General features: G+C 36.5%; 1 protein-coding gene across 1 annotated transcript in view; it reads right to left on the reverse strand.

The window, feature by feature from the left end:
• Positions 1–991: 991 nt before the first annotated feature.
• Positions 992–15,604, reverse strand: part of ARHGAP42 (Rho GTPase activating protein 42) — a gene marked incomplete at its 5' end in the record, with an annotated part of 65,664 nt that continues 51,051 nt past the window's right edge. Inside the window, 7 exons of the mRNA XM_009069638.1 lie at positions 992–1,584; positions 1,796–1,875; positions 7,762–7,824; positions 8,938–9,094; positions 10,162–10,542; positions 12,699–12,843; positions 14,673–14,832. Of these exons, the coding sequence (XP_009067886.1) occupies positions 1,496–1,584; positions 1,796–1,875; positions 7,762–7,824; positions 8,938–9,094; positions 10,162–10,542; positions 12,699–12,843; positions 14,673–14,832 (1,075 nt within the window). The remainder of the gene's footprint in view (positions 1,585–1,795; positions 1,876–7,761; positions 7,825–8,937; positions 9,095–10,161; positions 10,543–12,698; positions 12,844–14,672; positions 14,833–15,604) is intronic.

Here is a 15,604-nt window from a genome sequence, read left to right on the forward strand (position 1 = left end):
AAGACAAAATATACAATTAAAAGATTACTGATGTTTTTAGTCCTAATAAAATTTTGCCCTTAAACTTACTGGAAGTAGTGTAAAACTTAGAAATTAACAGGTTTGTATGTTGATTTCTGTTACTAAAGAAAGAACTTAGCCTTGACAGGTCTATGAAACTAAGCCTAGATAGTTTTATGAAACAGTGAATTCTTTTGGAAGCACTAATGCTGAAGAGATACTAATACAGAGGTTAAATATCTTGGTTTTCAAACAGGTATGGCAAGTATCCAAGCAAGCAGTGCATGTTTTCCCTCAAGGTGTACAAGAAAGATGCTGACTGAGAGAGCTGCTTATGTTTTGGGGTTTTTTTTGACTTTTGGAGGTTTTTTTCTCTTCAGTCCTACCAGGATCAATAAATTGGTCTTTACAACACTTTTGAAAAGTCAAGATTATTTTATTCTGTGAAGCAAGAGAAATCTTTGAGAAATATTTTAGCAGAAGTCAGGAGAAACAATACTAAATACTTTTATTGCTACAAGGAGCTTTCAGCATTCATGGCTCATAAAACTGGCTACTTCACAGGCCATTTGTCTTATTTGCAATGGCAAAAGTTGGAAAAAGAATCAGTTGCAATTTATCTCAGATTTCAAAACATACTGCTGTTTTTCACTGCTCATTTCACATGACTACCCATCAGTCCAGATTCAGCATCTCCTTGTTTTCTACAGATGTTGTTCAGAGATATACTGAGAATATCTTCCAGATGATGAGTATAATCGAAATAGAAGTTGTTAATATTATCTACACTGATTCAGAAAGAAAGAAGGAAATAAATCTAAGAAGTTATTTGAATGAAACATTCATTAAACATATCACATTTTGAATGAGCACTCTCTGCTCAGGCAGTGCATAAACTGATATTAACAGCTGCATAAATCCTATACCATATTGTAATCTCAACGACTAACAGAAGTTAAAACTTCTGATTTACGGAAAACTCATTTCTTATTTGAAATGATTAGGACTAATTTGAGAATCAAGCTTTCTGAGGGAGAATTCAGATCACAAGAGAAGCAGTACTTACATTATGAAAAAGCGCATGATTTTCCATATTAAAAAACACAGACTGCGAGAAATGTCATAGAGTGCATTGCGTCTAAATTTCACACTTCTGTGAACAACATCCTTGGACCTGAAAGTCTGCAGCTAAATAGCAACTTTTTTTTTATTTTATTGCTCTAGTGTTCCTTACCCATGAAAGAAGAACAGAACAACCTTCTGCAAACAATGGAAGTTATTTAAACAGAGTACCGTCTTCAGTACAGAAACTGTTAACTGTTTCATTACATTCTGTTCCTTTGACAGGGAGCTGTGTAACCTGCAGCTGCAGCATCTGAAGGAAATCTACCACTCAGCTAAGGGGCTGATCCCATATCTGTGTCAGATAAAAATCATAGTGCTTATTATTTGTTACCATGGATACCATGAAGATATTGCTGTCCACTAAAGATTGCTAGAGGAAGACAACATAATTCTCAGGAACTAGTCCTGTTTTGCCTTCATAGGTTGCTTTTAACCAGCCTGGTTCCACTGATGGATACACTGCAAAAAAAACATACATACAATTAACACTGTTAAAAAATCCTATACATGCTTCACATATTTATTTAAGTGGTATTTATTCAAGAGCAATTGAAAAATCAGGGAAAAACATGAGAGCTGAAAATGGAATGACATCCTCATTTTGTGGATACAGTTCATTTTTTTATATATATATATTTAATATAATAAGGGAATGTAAAACATATCTTACCATTGGAAAATATTGCCCCCTGTGGAAAAGACAGCTCATGACTATGCTCAGCCTTACAGGAATACATGGCTTTTGCTTGTCTGAAAGAAAAAATTACAGGCTTGCGATAAATGAAGTATCAAGGAAAAAAGTATAAAAAAAATAAGTTAAAACCTGGAAAGTGCAGGAATAATCAGCTGCACAAATGCAGTATGATAATGACTAGCTACACAGCAGTTCAGAGGAGTAGAATTATAGTAGATATTAACTTCAAGCTTACTGGAGTTAACAAGCATGTTATTGCAGAAAACAGACCAATATCCTACTTAGATGTTTAAACGGGAATATAATTTGAACTTTTAAAATGAAGCTGTCATTCAAATGAGGACTGAACTTAGCATACTGCTTGAAGCAAGTCATGGACTGCCTGGAGACAATTCAAAAGTGATCATTGAGCCATTAAAGGTTGAAAAACATGACTTGCAAGAAACTATCATTGATTGGTCTACAGAGGAGAATAATACATGGAAGGTAAACATGAGACAAAAAGGAGTAATAATTCTATTCCAGAAAAGGAGGACAGAAAAAGTCACCACTTGGCTTCCAGCACTATGATTCTGCAATGCACAAAATGAGGGTTTGAATATGACAATGGAAAATAGTAGTTCTCCCTAGATTCCTGCACTTTACCTAATACCTTGACTTTAATTTATACACTCAGAGTAATTTTAGATGAGCCATCAGTTTCTATGAATTTCTTTAAACCCACATTATACCAACTGAAGATGAACTTGTTGATTATTTCACCTTTGTTTAATGTGATGGGGAGTTGCCAATTCAGCTTTCCTTCTAGCCAGGATTTATCTCAATGACCCAATATGTGACCTGTGGTGAAGTTTAACATTTTTTGCATACTTTCCAAGACTGTGTATATGCAAGTGACACGTAATCTATCATGTCTTTCTCCCAGAACAGTGAGATAACAAGAGTTGTAAATTCGATGAATTAACAGTGCCTCATGATAAACATTAGCATTGTTCACCTGAATCTTTCAAAGGGTGAGAGTGGATGGACATATTCCAAAGTTTATATGTGTGAGCTTTCCAGAACTGATTTCTCCATCTGAAGAAAAAGCTTTTCTTATGGTTCTCTGAAGCTGATTTATGACTAAAGAGCATGTTTTACTTTCACCTTCAGTAAGCAAATGACTCATCAAGGGCTACACTCTCAGGATGAGATTTTCAGAGGAAATCAAGAATTTTGAGTTGTGCCTGCGATATTCAAGGGCAGCTTATTTTCAAGATGCTGGAAAAATGTTGTATTTTTAGTACTGTCATTCTGCTTACACCTCCACAGCTAACTAGAACAAGATGAGCACTGGATCCCTGTTTGTCCACTTTGCTTAAATGTTAGCTTGCTCTCTGGCTGATGTAGACTGCTCTGGGTAGCATTTTTGGAAGACTACTCTTTGGTGCCTCCTGTTATGAAGAAGTTGCCATGCACGGTCGACAAGACAGGTGTGAATATTCATTACTCTGTATAATCCATACAAATTTATATACAATGATCTACATAATATATACTAAAATATACAGAAGGAGATTAGATAACTTTACTGAAGGTAATGTGCAAACTAGAAATGAATTAATCTCATTTTCCTCAAAGTCAACAAAGAGCACTAAAGCTGTTCTATTTATACTGACCCAAATCAGTAACAGTATGACAAAACAGTTATTGCCTGTTGTGGTGGGTTACCCTGGCATGACCTCATGTCATGCAAACCTAATACACTTGTGTGGCATAATCATGGATTTTACACATATAAAACAGTAGAGTAACTGTAAGCAATGACTATCATTACAATGAATGTAAGGTAATAGGTAATGAATTTACTAAAGCACAGGGATCGTTTTGAACCTGAATAACACAACCATCAAGCCAGGTGCCCATGTTAAGAACGGGACACCTGAGCAATACTGTGACAAAAGACATTTAAGGCAAAATTTAAATGTGAGCCAGAATTATTTAAGTTATTCTTGAAATATGACCTTTTTTTTTTACTGCCCTTCAAAAAAGTTAAGGGAATAAACACGATTTTCTTCTGTATTCTCTTATGTCTACTAAACTATTCTGTTTTCAACTTCCAATTTTACCTGATCCTAATGTTTACCTTAAAAGTAAAACAAGATAAGAAAACACGGACTCTGCCTTAGCATTAAAGAATCATAGAATTGTTAAGATTAGAAAAGACTTCTAAAATGATCCGTTCTGGAAAGAGAAAGCTTCTCAGAATCCGACATTTAGACAGATACAGAAACACAAGAAGTCAGTTTCTCAAAAGCTAATTACAGGATTCTTACCATCACCTTGCTCCTGATGCAATTACATCCCAATGTCATCTACAAACCATCTATGATGGTGTAACAAGGCACAGATTTTAAGAATATTTACTCATAGCTCTGGAGCAATTTTCAAGCCCCTGGTTATTGTCACCACACTTGATTAGGTTATTTAGGCTCTCATACTAGTTATAACTCACTGTAACTCTATCCAGCTGGAAGCACTGACCATGAAAAGGGCTTGCAGGTTCTTGGGCATTTTGCTTGTGATTACAAAAATGAACATTCTTACAGTGTTAATGTTGTCCTCCCTATAAACAAGGCTGTTTGTTAAAAAGCATGTGATAACATCACAATGATCTGTTATAGTTCTCTTAAGGTGATGCTAATAACCTGAAAAGAGTGTGATTCAGGTTGTTAAGGGCAGACAGAAAAAAAAAACCCCTTCAGAAAATGATACCCACATTTCCTAGAAGTTCCTGCTTTCCATGACTTTACTGGATTGACTCTGGATGAGAAAAATGCATTTTTCACTTTCTTACTTTCTATTATGTTTGTTTTGAGCCCATAATGATAAACGTACTAGCAGTCAAAAGATCAGTACCCATCAGATCATAAATTCTTTTGCTTGACTACATGAAGTCAACAATACCTGAGGCCCTAAAAATAGTAACTATTTTGAAAGATATAAACAAGCTTTAAAACATGCTCCTGCCCTAATGAGTTTTAAGTCTAGCAAGACAAAGCCAGAAGTCAGAAACGAATGAGGGAAAACATATTAACCTCTCTCAGATGACTCATCAGTTAATATTATCCTACAGGAAGAAGAAAGGTTTATAGAGCCCTGGAGATGGCAGTTTGAGTAGAAACCATCAGTCTGGTCTGCGCAAGACATTCCAAGTGTTTAAGGAAATGCAAAACATAGCATGAAAATAAAAACAGAAGAATGACTGAAAAAGGATATTTAATCATATGGTTGGCAGGGAAGCATGGGCTTCATATTCAGTCTACTCCTATTAAAGTCCTGGCCTGGTACCTAGAGATCCTGCTGACAGGTAGAGCCATTTGCTGTCACCTATTCCTCCTTCCCATTTTTCTAGGTATGCTTTTCTAATGAAAATTCTTCTTATAATGCAGTTTCTCACTTCAGGAGACTTGACTTTCTCTGTACCTTTAAATCAAAGTCAAGTAAATGTAGCATCAGGGATTATGTGTTAGGGAATTTCTATTATCTACATGCAATATTTGTGAAAATAGGGAGAAAACACCTTCACCTTTTTCAAGTGCATACAAGATTAGCAACAGATACTGGTCTCAGTCTACACAGCATAACAGCACAGTGAGGGAGACTGATGAATAATAAAAAGAGAGCACAGGCTAGGCCAGGCATAACAGTTTGGTCTTCCCTGTTCAATACTAACATATGTACTGTGGTCTCTCGTTGTCTTTCTGACTAAAAAAATCTGTAGTGCTGCGGGGGAATGTACTCATGTATACGAGAGAAAACAGGTCAAATAATGTCCCAGCATTAAAAAAGGGGACACACTCATGATAGAGCTATCACACTATACAAAGTCAGAAAGCATGGTTGTAAAGACTGCTTGGAAGAAGGAATTAAGTAGGACCAGGCCACTGTGATGGTAAAACATCAAGTGCAAAACTATCTGCTGGAATACAGAAAACAATGTGAGACTGCAAAGCCATATAGGTACTTTTGATCTGCCTAATGTACAAATGACCACAACAGACAACAGATGCTTCAAGCAGGGATGAAGCTACTTAAATTCTATAATGCATAGGTAAGCAGAGGCTTAAAATTTCAAAACTAGTTATTTTAGCAAGGTAAATTACCCCTGGACAGAGTCCAACACTGTCTTGAGTTGATTATTTCTGGTATCAAACCAGGCAGCATAAAAATAGTTTGTCTTACGTGAGTATATGTCCTGCATATACTCATCGGATAGTAGAGTTATGAACACAGGAGGCCTTTCTACTGGGTTGATCAAGATGTAATTACCATGATTTCTGCATACTTGAGAGGAAAAAATATGACTATCCTAAGGCTTTAAATCAGCCTTCATGTTCATAACATGCACATAGATAAAAGCTGGCTCTGAACTGCAAAATTGCATCCAGACAAGCAGCACTACAAGAAGAAGCTGAGCTACTTCACATTTCTTCCTCATTTTGCCTGCTGACCTTTCATTTTCCATTCTCCTCGTTACTGTTGCTCTTCTGCCTTCTTAGGAAGGCTGAAGTAGAGGAGCTATTCAGCCTTTCAGTGTTTTCGGCTTTGTTATCTGCTCTCCATATCCATTACCAAATTGCTGCATTTTTCCTTTGTCAGAGTTTTGCTTCTTACATGCTTTCTATACACAGATACAGGTGACACAGGGGAGGGAACAACAGGGGAGAGTCTGCAAGAAGGAAGTAATAAAAAATAAGAGAAGGAACAGTGTTGGAGGTGAAAAGAGGCAGGACTGGTGAAGCAGTCATTGCTTTTGGCTTAAGGCACTGGCTTAAGAATATTTCAGTTGTTTCATTTATACTTTCCTTCCTTAAATTATTGCTCTGCTCTTTTCATACTCCTCTCCTCCCCTACCACCCTCTTTTTTGGTCATCTTACAGATCATGTAGTACACAAAACAAGAACAGCTTTGATTCCTGTAAGCTGCTTTTCTCACAGCATCAGTGGTCTTTGCAGGTCAGCTTTCTCTTTCTCTCCCCTGCTAGATCTGTCAGAGAGGACAGCCACATTCCACGAGGACATGTCTCAGCATGTGGGCATCTTGCTTTACAGCTGTGCTACTTTAGGTTACTACATTTGGATCCATGGATTAACATAATCTTTTCATTGCTCAACAGTTCTAGTAAGAGCCTGGTGTATCAGTGAGTAAAGTGATGGACAAGAATCTGTCTAAAAGAACTTGAAAAGCAGGGACAGTGGAAAGAGAGACAGACTTTTTTCCCACATCCACTTATTTATCTGCTTTAGTCTATTAATTTTAAGGAGGGTAATAATGTACAGAAGATACTGCTTCCTAGACAATTATCGGAACATTCTAAATTCATTTATTATAAGAATGAATCAAATCCATCAAACAAATGCAAACAATTTTAAAGAAAATGTCAATAATTCCAGCTGCACACTTATCAAGAAGAAAGGGTAACAGTTTCCCCAGGCAGATATTGAGGCATGGAAGGTGTGATTGTAGGGACAGAAATCCTGATCAGCTTAACCCTGAACTTTCTAACGTAGATGCTATTCAAGACCTGCCTATATAAGCAAATCCCCAAAAATGTTTGTTACTCTGCTGAAAGCAGGTATATACAAATAGCTGTATGGACTAAGTACAGCACCCTCATCCTAATTTAAATCCTGCTAGTTTACTCTTGTAGCTGTGTCCTTAAGCAGACCACTGACCCAAGCATCTTTCACTGCAATTCTCCCAGGTGAGAGAATTGTCAGATTGGCTGTTATTCTCTACTGCATTTAGCTTTCTTTTGAAGAAATTATGAGTTTAATAAGCCACAAAAATTTCACATGCCCTATGACACAGATCAAAGCTCCAACACTTCTATTTCAATCTTTGAAGACAGCAAAACAGAAAGGATTTTACAGAATCTTAAATATTATGAAGTGCTTACCGTCCTGAAGAAACTTGTTTAAGTGAACCAGCACTTTCAAACAACTGTGCCCTTGCAGCCACTCTGAAAATAAAAGCACCACCTTGCTTTATACTTCACCCATTAATTAAATACACAGACTAGTTTCACTTTTAACCATCTAAAGACATGGACATTCAAAAAACTTGTTGCAGTTATTCACTTATAGAGACAGAGGAAATTAAAAAACTGAATTTACATCCCTATTCAGCAGAATTCTTAAGGGCATAACCTAATTTCCTAACTTCCACATGCTCTGGCGCTTTGCTGAATCAACAATGGAAACCTCAACATCCTATGATTAAAATTCTATTAATGTATGGCCAATAGATATTGAAAATGCTTTTACTGACAATCGGTAATTATCATGCTGGAACTCTGAGCTGTGTATGATTCTCTGTTTAACTAAGAAACAAGAGCCTTTGAATTACTATGGTGATCCCTTCCAGTTTAAAAAGTGATGGTGCTGAATGGTATCTGCAGTATTTGGAAAACTTCCCGGTGCTCTGTAGATCTGGAAATCACTTGTTCATGGGGACAGAGATAGCCTGGGCCAAAGTCAAGATTACAGCAAAAATCTTCTGACTTTTAAGTCTGCTAAAAGCAGTGAGAAACACTGCTAACCCAAATCTCAGTAGAATAAATTATAACTTCTATTACTTAGAATTATCCTTTTCTCGGCCTAAAAAAATTCCTCAAAACTCAACAGATAGAAATCAAGTGTTTAACATGCAGCAACCAAAGAAATTTCAGAGCAGAAGGGGTTTTGGGTTGTTTTTTTCTTCCTCCACTTTTGGACTTATACAAATAAAATCTGACCAGCTTCTTGATGTAACAGCATGGGCAGTTAGAAGCATTTTTGCTCCTTGAAACAATAAAATCCAGAAGAACCAGAGATAATAATACTAATCACTTTCCAAAGATACATTTCTTCATTACAGACCTTCTCTGTAGTCTAATAAAGTCAATGGGAGGCTTTCAACAGACTTCGTGCTGTTTACAATTTAGACAAAACTAGATAAATAATTCACAACGACAGAAGTATTAAAATCAAGTATCCACGGATGCTTTTTCAACTAGTTATATACCTCTCTGTAATCACTTTATAGCAGACAATATTGTAACAACACAAGTCTCCAAAGTGCCGTAATGACTTACACAGATCCTGGTCTTTGATAACCATTACTTGATGCAGTATCTAATCTTAATCTCCTGCACATTTTGGGAGGCAAATCAGGGTTTGGTGGAGCCTTGAGTGTATCTTTGGTATCTGTTGAAGATAAGCTCTGTATAGATCCACTGCAGCTTTTGTTACCTAAAGAAAACAATCACATTATAAGGAGTATTAAAGCTAATCTGAAGTTGTTTCACAAGATGTGGAACATGCATGCTGTTGTTGGTAGGTTTTGGGTTTTTCTGGTGGTTTTTTGTTTTGTTTTGTTTTGTTTTTTCCTGGGGGGGAGTACAGACACTAAGACCCATACTAAGAAAGAGAAGAAACAGCCTTTCAGGAGAAAAGGACAAACAGCAAGAATGAAGAAACGACATTAGAATTGTGAAGACTAAAATATTACATTGCACTTAAATGGCAAGACAGTACATTCACTAAAAAACGACAATAAAACCATTTATAAAGTAACACATTGCACAAAACTGTAAAACAAAAAATCCCTTTCGAAGAGTTCTCAGGAAGTTAACTGATCAAAGCAGCACACACAATGAAATTTGTAAGAATTAGTATTTTGGTGTCCACAGAAGCTTCATGCAGTTTGAAAAATATACTTAGGAATAAATGACCATAATTTGCCTGAAACAATTGCTACTGTAACCTGATAAAACCAATCTATAGGTGCACAGCCTGTATCACACACACAAAGAAGTCCTTTCAGTTAATACAGGGCATGGCCAAATGTGTCCTTTAAGGTGACCCATCTGTGGACTGCTGCCTAGTTTGCATATATGTTCTGCAAGACAAGAACTGCATCTGCTTCTCTCTTTCTTTATACCCAAGAACAACTGATGATTAATAACGCTTTAAAAGCTGTCATAGCATAAAGAGATCCCAAATTATAAAAATGACACCTATATTATTAATACTGCTAATCTACAGTACTATTCTATACCATAAATTCTAATTCACAGATGAACCATAGCAAGATAGAGAGTAATCTCAATTCTGAGAAACATTTATATCTTTTAAGCTGTGTGAACTGTGCAGGTAACAAGCAATGGAAATATGTCAGAAGCAGTTCGAAAACTGAAAGAACATACCACAAAAAATAAATAATGAAGATTAATTACTATCATTAACTTTCAGATGCAGCTCTTGTTTTCTTACGTGTCACAGTAAACACGGATGTACTAGAAGACTTTGGAAATTACCTTCAGCTGATGGAATTGATCTAAGGGAAGATGCTGAAGACCTTTTCAGCCCAGACAGACTGTAAGAACTCTTTTTGGTCAGGTCTGTTGGTGAAGAGGCATTGTCTGGTCCAGTGACAGAAGCTACACTTTGGCAGTCTGACTCCACATCTGTTTTGGTCGCATCCTCCTTTGATGAGGATTCTGGACTTGTAGTCCACAGGCCTGAACTTTTCTGGCCATTAGAAGAAGGGGGAGATGCAATCCATGGAATCCCTCCTGATTTCTCCCTCAGCTGTGACGGTGTGCACTTGGTGGTGCTGTTCTGCTCAGAGGAGTGAGAAGAGAGAGATTCGATGCTGCCCATGGGAGTGCTGTCCGGGCTACTGCTGTATGAGTCACCTAAGGAGAAGGGAGGATGGGGAAGAGAAAAAGGAAGGAATACAACTTATTTATTTATGACTGGACTTTTGAACATCTGATTAATTTCTTTAATTAGACTGACATTAGGGAAATTTACCTACTCACACAAAAATCTTTGTACTGATCTTGTTTTCAATAAGCTTATGCGACAAAAAGTAGGAATATCCTAGAGAAATATTCTAATATAATACATGCTGGTATGCTTGAAAAATATGCTGATATGATACAAAGGCAGAAATACTCATCAGAACTGAGGAAGGATTGGTCTATAATACTGTAAGGGCTGAATTATTTTGAAGACTGGTTTCAGTCTAATGAGTTTCCTATTGGACTTTTTCCCCCAAAAGCTAGGAGATGATTTGCAGATTTCAAAGCAGTGAACACATATTCTTCAACCACACAGAAGTCTACCTATCAGCACGACAGAGCTGCTTGTGCCTCCAAATGTTTCAATATCCTTAGCAAAATGTTGACATAACCATACACAGTACTTCAGATAAGGTCACAAATACCAGTGACTTGCACCGTGAGTGGATCTGAAAACAGTAGTGCCATTGGTACGGCAGTGTGAAATACCCTGTCCACTTCCAGAAAAATTCTTGTATTCCAGATGAGATTGTTCCTCATCTTGCCCCTTCACAGACCATCAGTCCCTTGAAAACTGCAAGTCTGGCTGACGTATTTTTTGTCAGATGCATTTTCTATAATTTTCTATCATTCCCTACTATTTGAAACTTGTATCTCATTTTCTCATGCTATACAGATCTCCTTAATTTCCTCAAATATAGCTGTGTCTGTGCTTCATTTAAATAATGACTTAAAACTATCTAGTACTTCCCAGAATCCTAGAACGTTCAGCACAAGTGGAGAGTTCTTGGGTAAGATCTATTTGGCACCAAGTCACTTGGACACGACGTGTTTGAATGAAGAAGTGTGAGTTTGCATATGCTCTATAAAATACTTGCACAGAAATGTCCCTTTTTTATGCATGTATTTAGTCATTGCAGTTACATAGTGAAAACCACCTGAAACTTGCTCAATTTTTTCACTGGACAGTGTAACTGATGTAACTTCTTACTTGGGATCCCATGCCATTCACACTGGCAATCCATATGCAGAGAGCTATTGCTCTCATTTAGTATTGAAACTCTCACTGCCAGGAAACAATAACAGAGACCTACAGAAAATGGAGCACCTGTGCAAGAATACACTGAGGATACATTTCCTAACATTACAGACTTCAGAATTACTACAGATCCTCAAGAACAGATGCACCTTAACTGTGGACTAACTTAATGAACCAGTTTCATGTAGATCTCCTTGAGGAACCAAGAGACATAGAAGTTCTTTTGTAAGTCTTTTGCAGTTGGGGAACTGTTAACAACTTAACCTTTTATAAAGTTTCGATACTTCCTACTGGTACAGTCCATAAGCAAGCAAGTGGTGGCCCATTAGATGAAAATGAATGAAGTAAAACTTTTAAACAGTCACATCCACATGAAAATGAATAAGCATTTCAAGCAGCAATTAATTCTAAACATAACTCCCTGCTGTTAAACAGTCAGCCATATGATAAGTATAGTGCTTCTCCCAAGAATATTAGTTTGTTTCTATTCCAGAAAACTGAATAAAGTTTCAGTGGTTTTGGCAACCTAGGCAGCAGCTGACTTTGAATCAATTAGCACAGTTTCATGCATGTGAAAATAGTGAAGTGATGGTTTTCATCTCCTGACCTTGACTGAATTATCTTTATTACAGGAGGAGAGGAAAGACTGTATTTACAGTTTCCCAAACTTACTAATAATTTTGCAAGCAAATGAGATGAACTTCATATAGTGAACTTCATGGTTTCAAAGCAGACTACATTTAGATTAGAATACAAAGTCTATTTTAAAAGATATTGAACACTGTATGCAATGCAAAACTTGCCTAAAACCAAACATCCTTCCTAATCTGAGAGAAGCAGGGAATGCAGTCATTCAACAGTGTGGCTGTGACTCACAAAGGTTAGAAAGCTGATGAAAACCCATCTGTAATGTTTATAATTACTGGAATACAATACCTCTTGCATATTCAAATAAATTAAAAGACAAAACATAAAAAGGAAGATAACCAGTCTGCAAAGACAAACGTACTGTCAGGATCTGCTAGACATGGTGTGTATCTTCCTTTGGGTTTACGCGAACCTGTGGAGAGACAAATTGCTCTTGTCCTTCTTGAACTTGATCGGGACTGTGGTTGGGGAAGAGGAATATTGGGGTCTGGTGCAGTGTGAAATATCTGTATGATAAAAAAAAAGGGAAAAAATGTCATTAAACAATGGAGGTACTCTTGCACTTCCATTATTAATCCATGTTTTCCTTACCACTGTGCCTAAAATGAACACTGTAATAGTCTCATACATTACAAAATAAAAAGAGTAAATTCATAGAATATAAGCTTTACTTTCAGCTCATTTTATAACCCAAGAACCACAGTACTGAGCTGTATATAATATCTAAATTAATTATATATTTATCGAAATAGATTTATTTTCTAGCCTTTGTTAAGAAGGGCTTAACAGTTGAAACTGTAAAACAAAATAGTTGCTTACTCCTGACTCTTGCCCAAGAGCAATATATTTTTTAAAATATTATGGCATGGTTGATTTTTTTTCTCTGTGCTCCAGTGAAAACTTTCATATGTCATAGATATGTGTCATAGTCATAACTTACTACAATCCAGTTTGCATTTCAAAATACCACTTCATTTGGCCAAACAAGTCAAGTTTGATGAGGAATATCTTTACATTTAAGGCATCTCCTGGTCCTTATCTTATACATACCACTGCTACCACTGTTCAATTTTGCACTTCATTGCTGAAGAAAAAAACCTGGTTTTTACAATGCAATGCCAGAAGACATCGTTGCAAGGACTTCTGGACCCTCTAACAATAGGACATTCCCCAAAGAGGATGAAGTGAACCATGAAAAGACACTTCTGTGCCATTCACAGAAGTGGAATAAAGCAAATATACTTCCACAGTAGGAAATACTTCAATAGACATCTTGAGATGCTCTTGAAAAACATTAAACATTAGTGAGTAGCATACCAATAGAAAAAAGTGCCTGTAGACAGAGAAATAGAGCAAGGGTGATTTTGGTACATAGTCTTTGTATTGAATGAGATTTAATATTCTGGAGGGGAAATTCAGGGATGGAAAAATGTAATATATATGTTCTGGAGTCAAAGCTAACGAGGCTATCAGTATCATGCCCATTTGAGGAGTCCCTATGAAATACAACTAATTATACCAAACAGTACTGTCAGTACTTACTGACCAACCAGTATAGGGGATCCTAGTACTGACTAGGAACTACCCCTTAGCTTGGTAATGAGTAATGAAAGAAAATCAGAAGTTTTTTCACTTTGTTTTGCCAGTCATCAGCAAAGATGATATATATTAACAAAGATCCTCAAATAAAATTTCCTTTGATGACCAAGCAAAGGAGGTCTTGACTGTTCTTCTGAGTTGAAACCAAATAGTTTAAAATTTAAAAAAAAAACCAAACCCAAGGAGGATTTTCAGTGAAGCTGAGACCTGTAATGGTAGTGAATGAAAGTATGTGTTTAAGATTTCATGGATTTTCCCTCACAAGCCCCCCTCAATCACCCTAGGGACTACACCTCCACTGTGCAGCTGATATGAAGGACAGCAATGGTCAGAAAGACTCCGACCTGATGCACTCAGAAGAGAATTCATGTGTTCACCCACAGTGAACCTTCATACACTGGTAGCATGAGAGAGCTGGAGGAACTTGGAGCAAAGTTATGACCTTCTCATTCGGTTTCTAAATTCAGCAAGGACACAGTGATCTTCAGAAGGCAACTGAAAATTCAGAGCAACTCCTTCAAAGCATGGAAGATTATGTGTTGGATCTGTAACTTGCACAACCACGAAAGATTTGATAGGAATACAGATCCATAGCATGAGGTGGGAAAAAGATATTATTTCTATCAATGGCCTTCTACAAATATTGGGCTCTTTATTCTTAACAACTTAATGATGGTAATTAAAATGAGATTTTAGTTCCACTTCATCACAAAACAGTCAGACAATTTCTTTCTACCTTTTCGTAATGCTCTATCAGAATTTCAACGACGATATTCTGAAACTTAATGTTCATCATAGCAGCCACAGTTTCTTCTTGGGCTCTCATCAGAGTTGGTCCAAAGATAACACCAAGGTTGGATACAGTCATTAGGTTTTGCTGACTGTGCAGTGATACCCTTTAAATGAACACAAACAATATGCAATTAAATTGTTGCGCTAAACTACAATTTCAACAGGTAAAAACCCATTAAGTCTACTTCTTAAAAAAGATTCCAAGTTCATGGCTCCCTTTTAAACACATTTTTAAAATTGTCACTTTTACTAGAGTCAAAATACACTGTAGTACAACTACAGTATTTCCACTAAAGCTCCTATCCTACAATAACTTAAGGAATAATGAGCATGTCTTCCTCGAGTATTTCAGCTCCTCACATATCTGATAGGGAGATATTTGGAGGTCCAGACTACCTAAAGTTTAGGAATCTTATGGCAGACACCTATCTCTCTCCAATGATTATACATAAACTTAAATACTTTATGTTGGATTGGCTGAAAATACTATGTAATAAAGGAGGTCAACCATATACCTTAGTTTTCAGGTAAAGGAAAGAAACTTAGTTACTGAAAACACTTAAATTGTAATAGGATATCTTTATCAATATGTTGTAAACACAGGATCAATGGGTTCAGTGAAATCATTGTTTCTGTGGGATAGGTAACATTAGATGATCATAGTGACATTTCCTGGCTTTAAAATATATTAACCTTTTACTTCTGTATAGTCTGTTATCACTTACTTTACCTTTTCTGTCTTTCTTCTTAATGTAGAATTCAGAAACTTAGTTTTTCCAATAATTTATCAGATAGTAAAATGAAAAGCATCAATCAGTAATCCTCAATGCCCCTTTTCCCTCCTTGCAAGTATGATTTGCCAAATAAAAACTGTAT

Source organism: Acanthisitta chloris, unplaced genomic scaffold (assembly GCF_000695815.1).
Source record: "Acanthisitta chloris isolate BGI_N310 unplaced genomic scaffold, ASM69581v1 scaffold14562, whole genome shotgun sequence".
NCBI lineage: Eukaryota > Metazoa > Chordata > Aves > Passeriformes > Acanthisittidae > Acanthisitta > Acanthisitta chloris.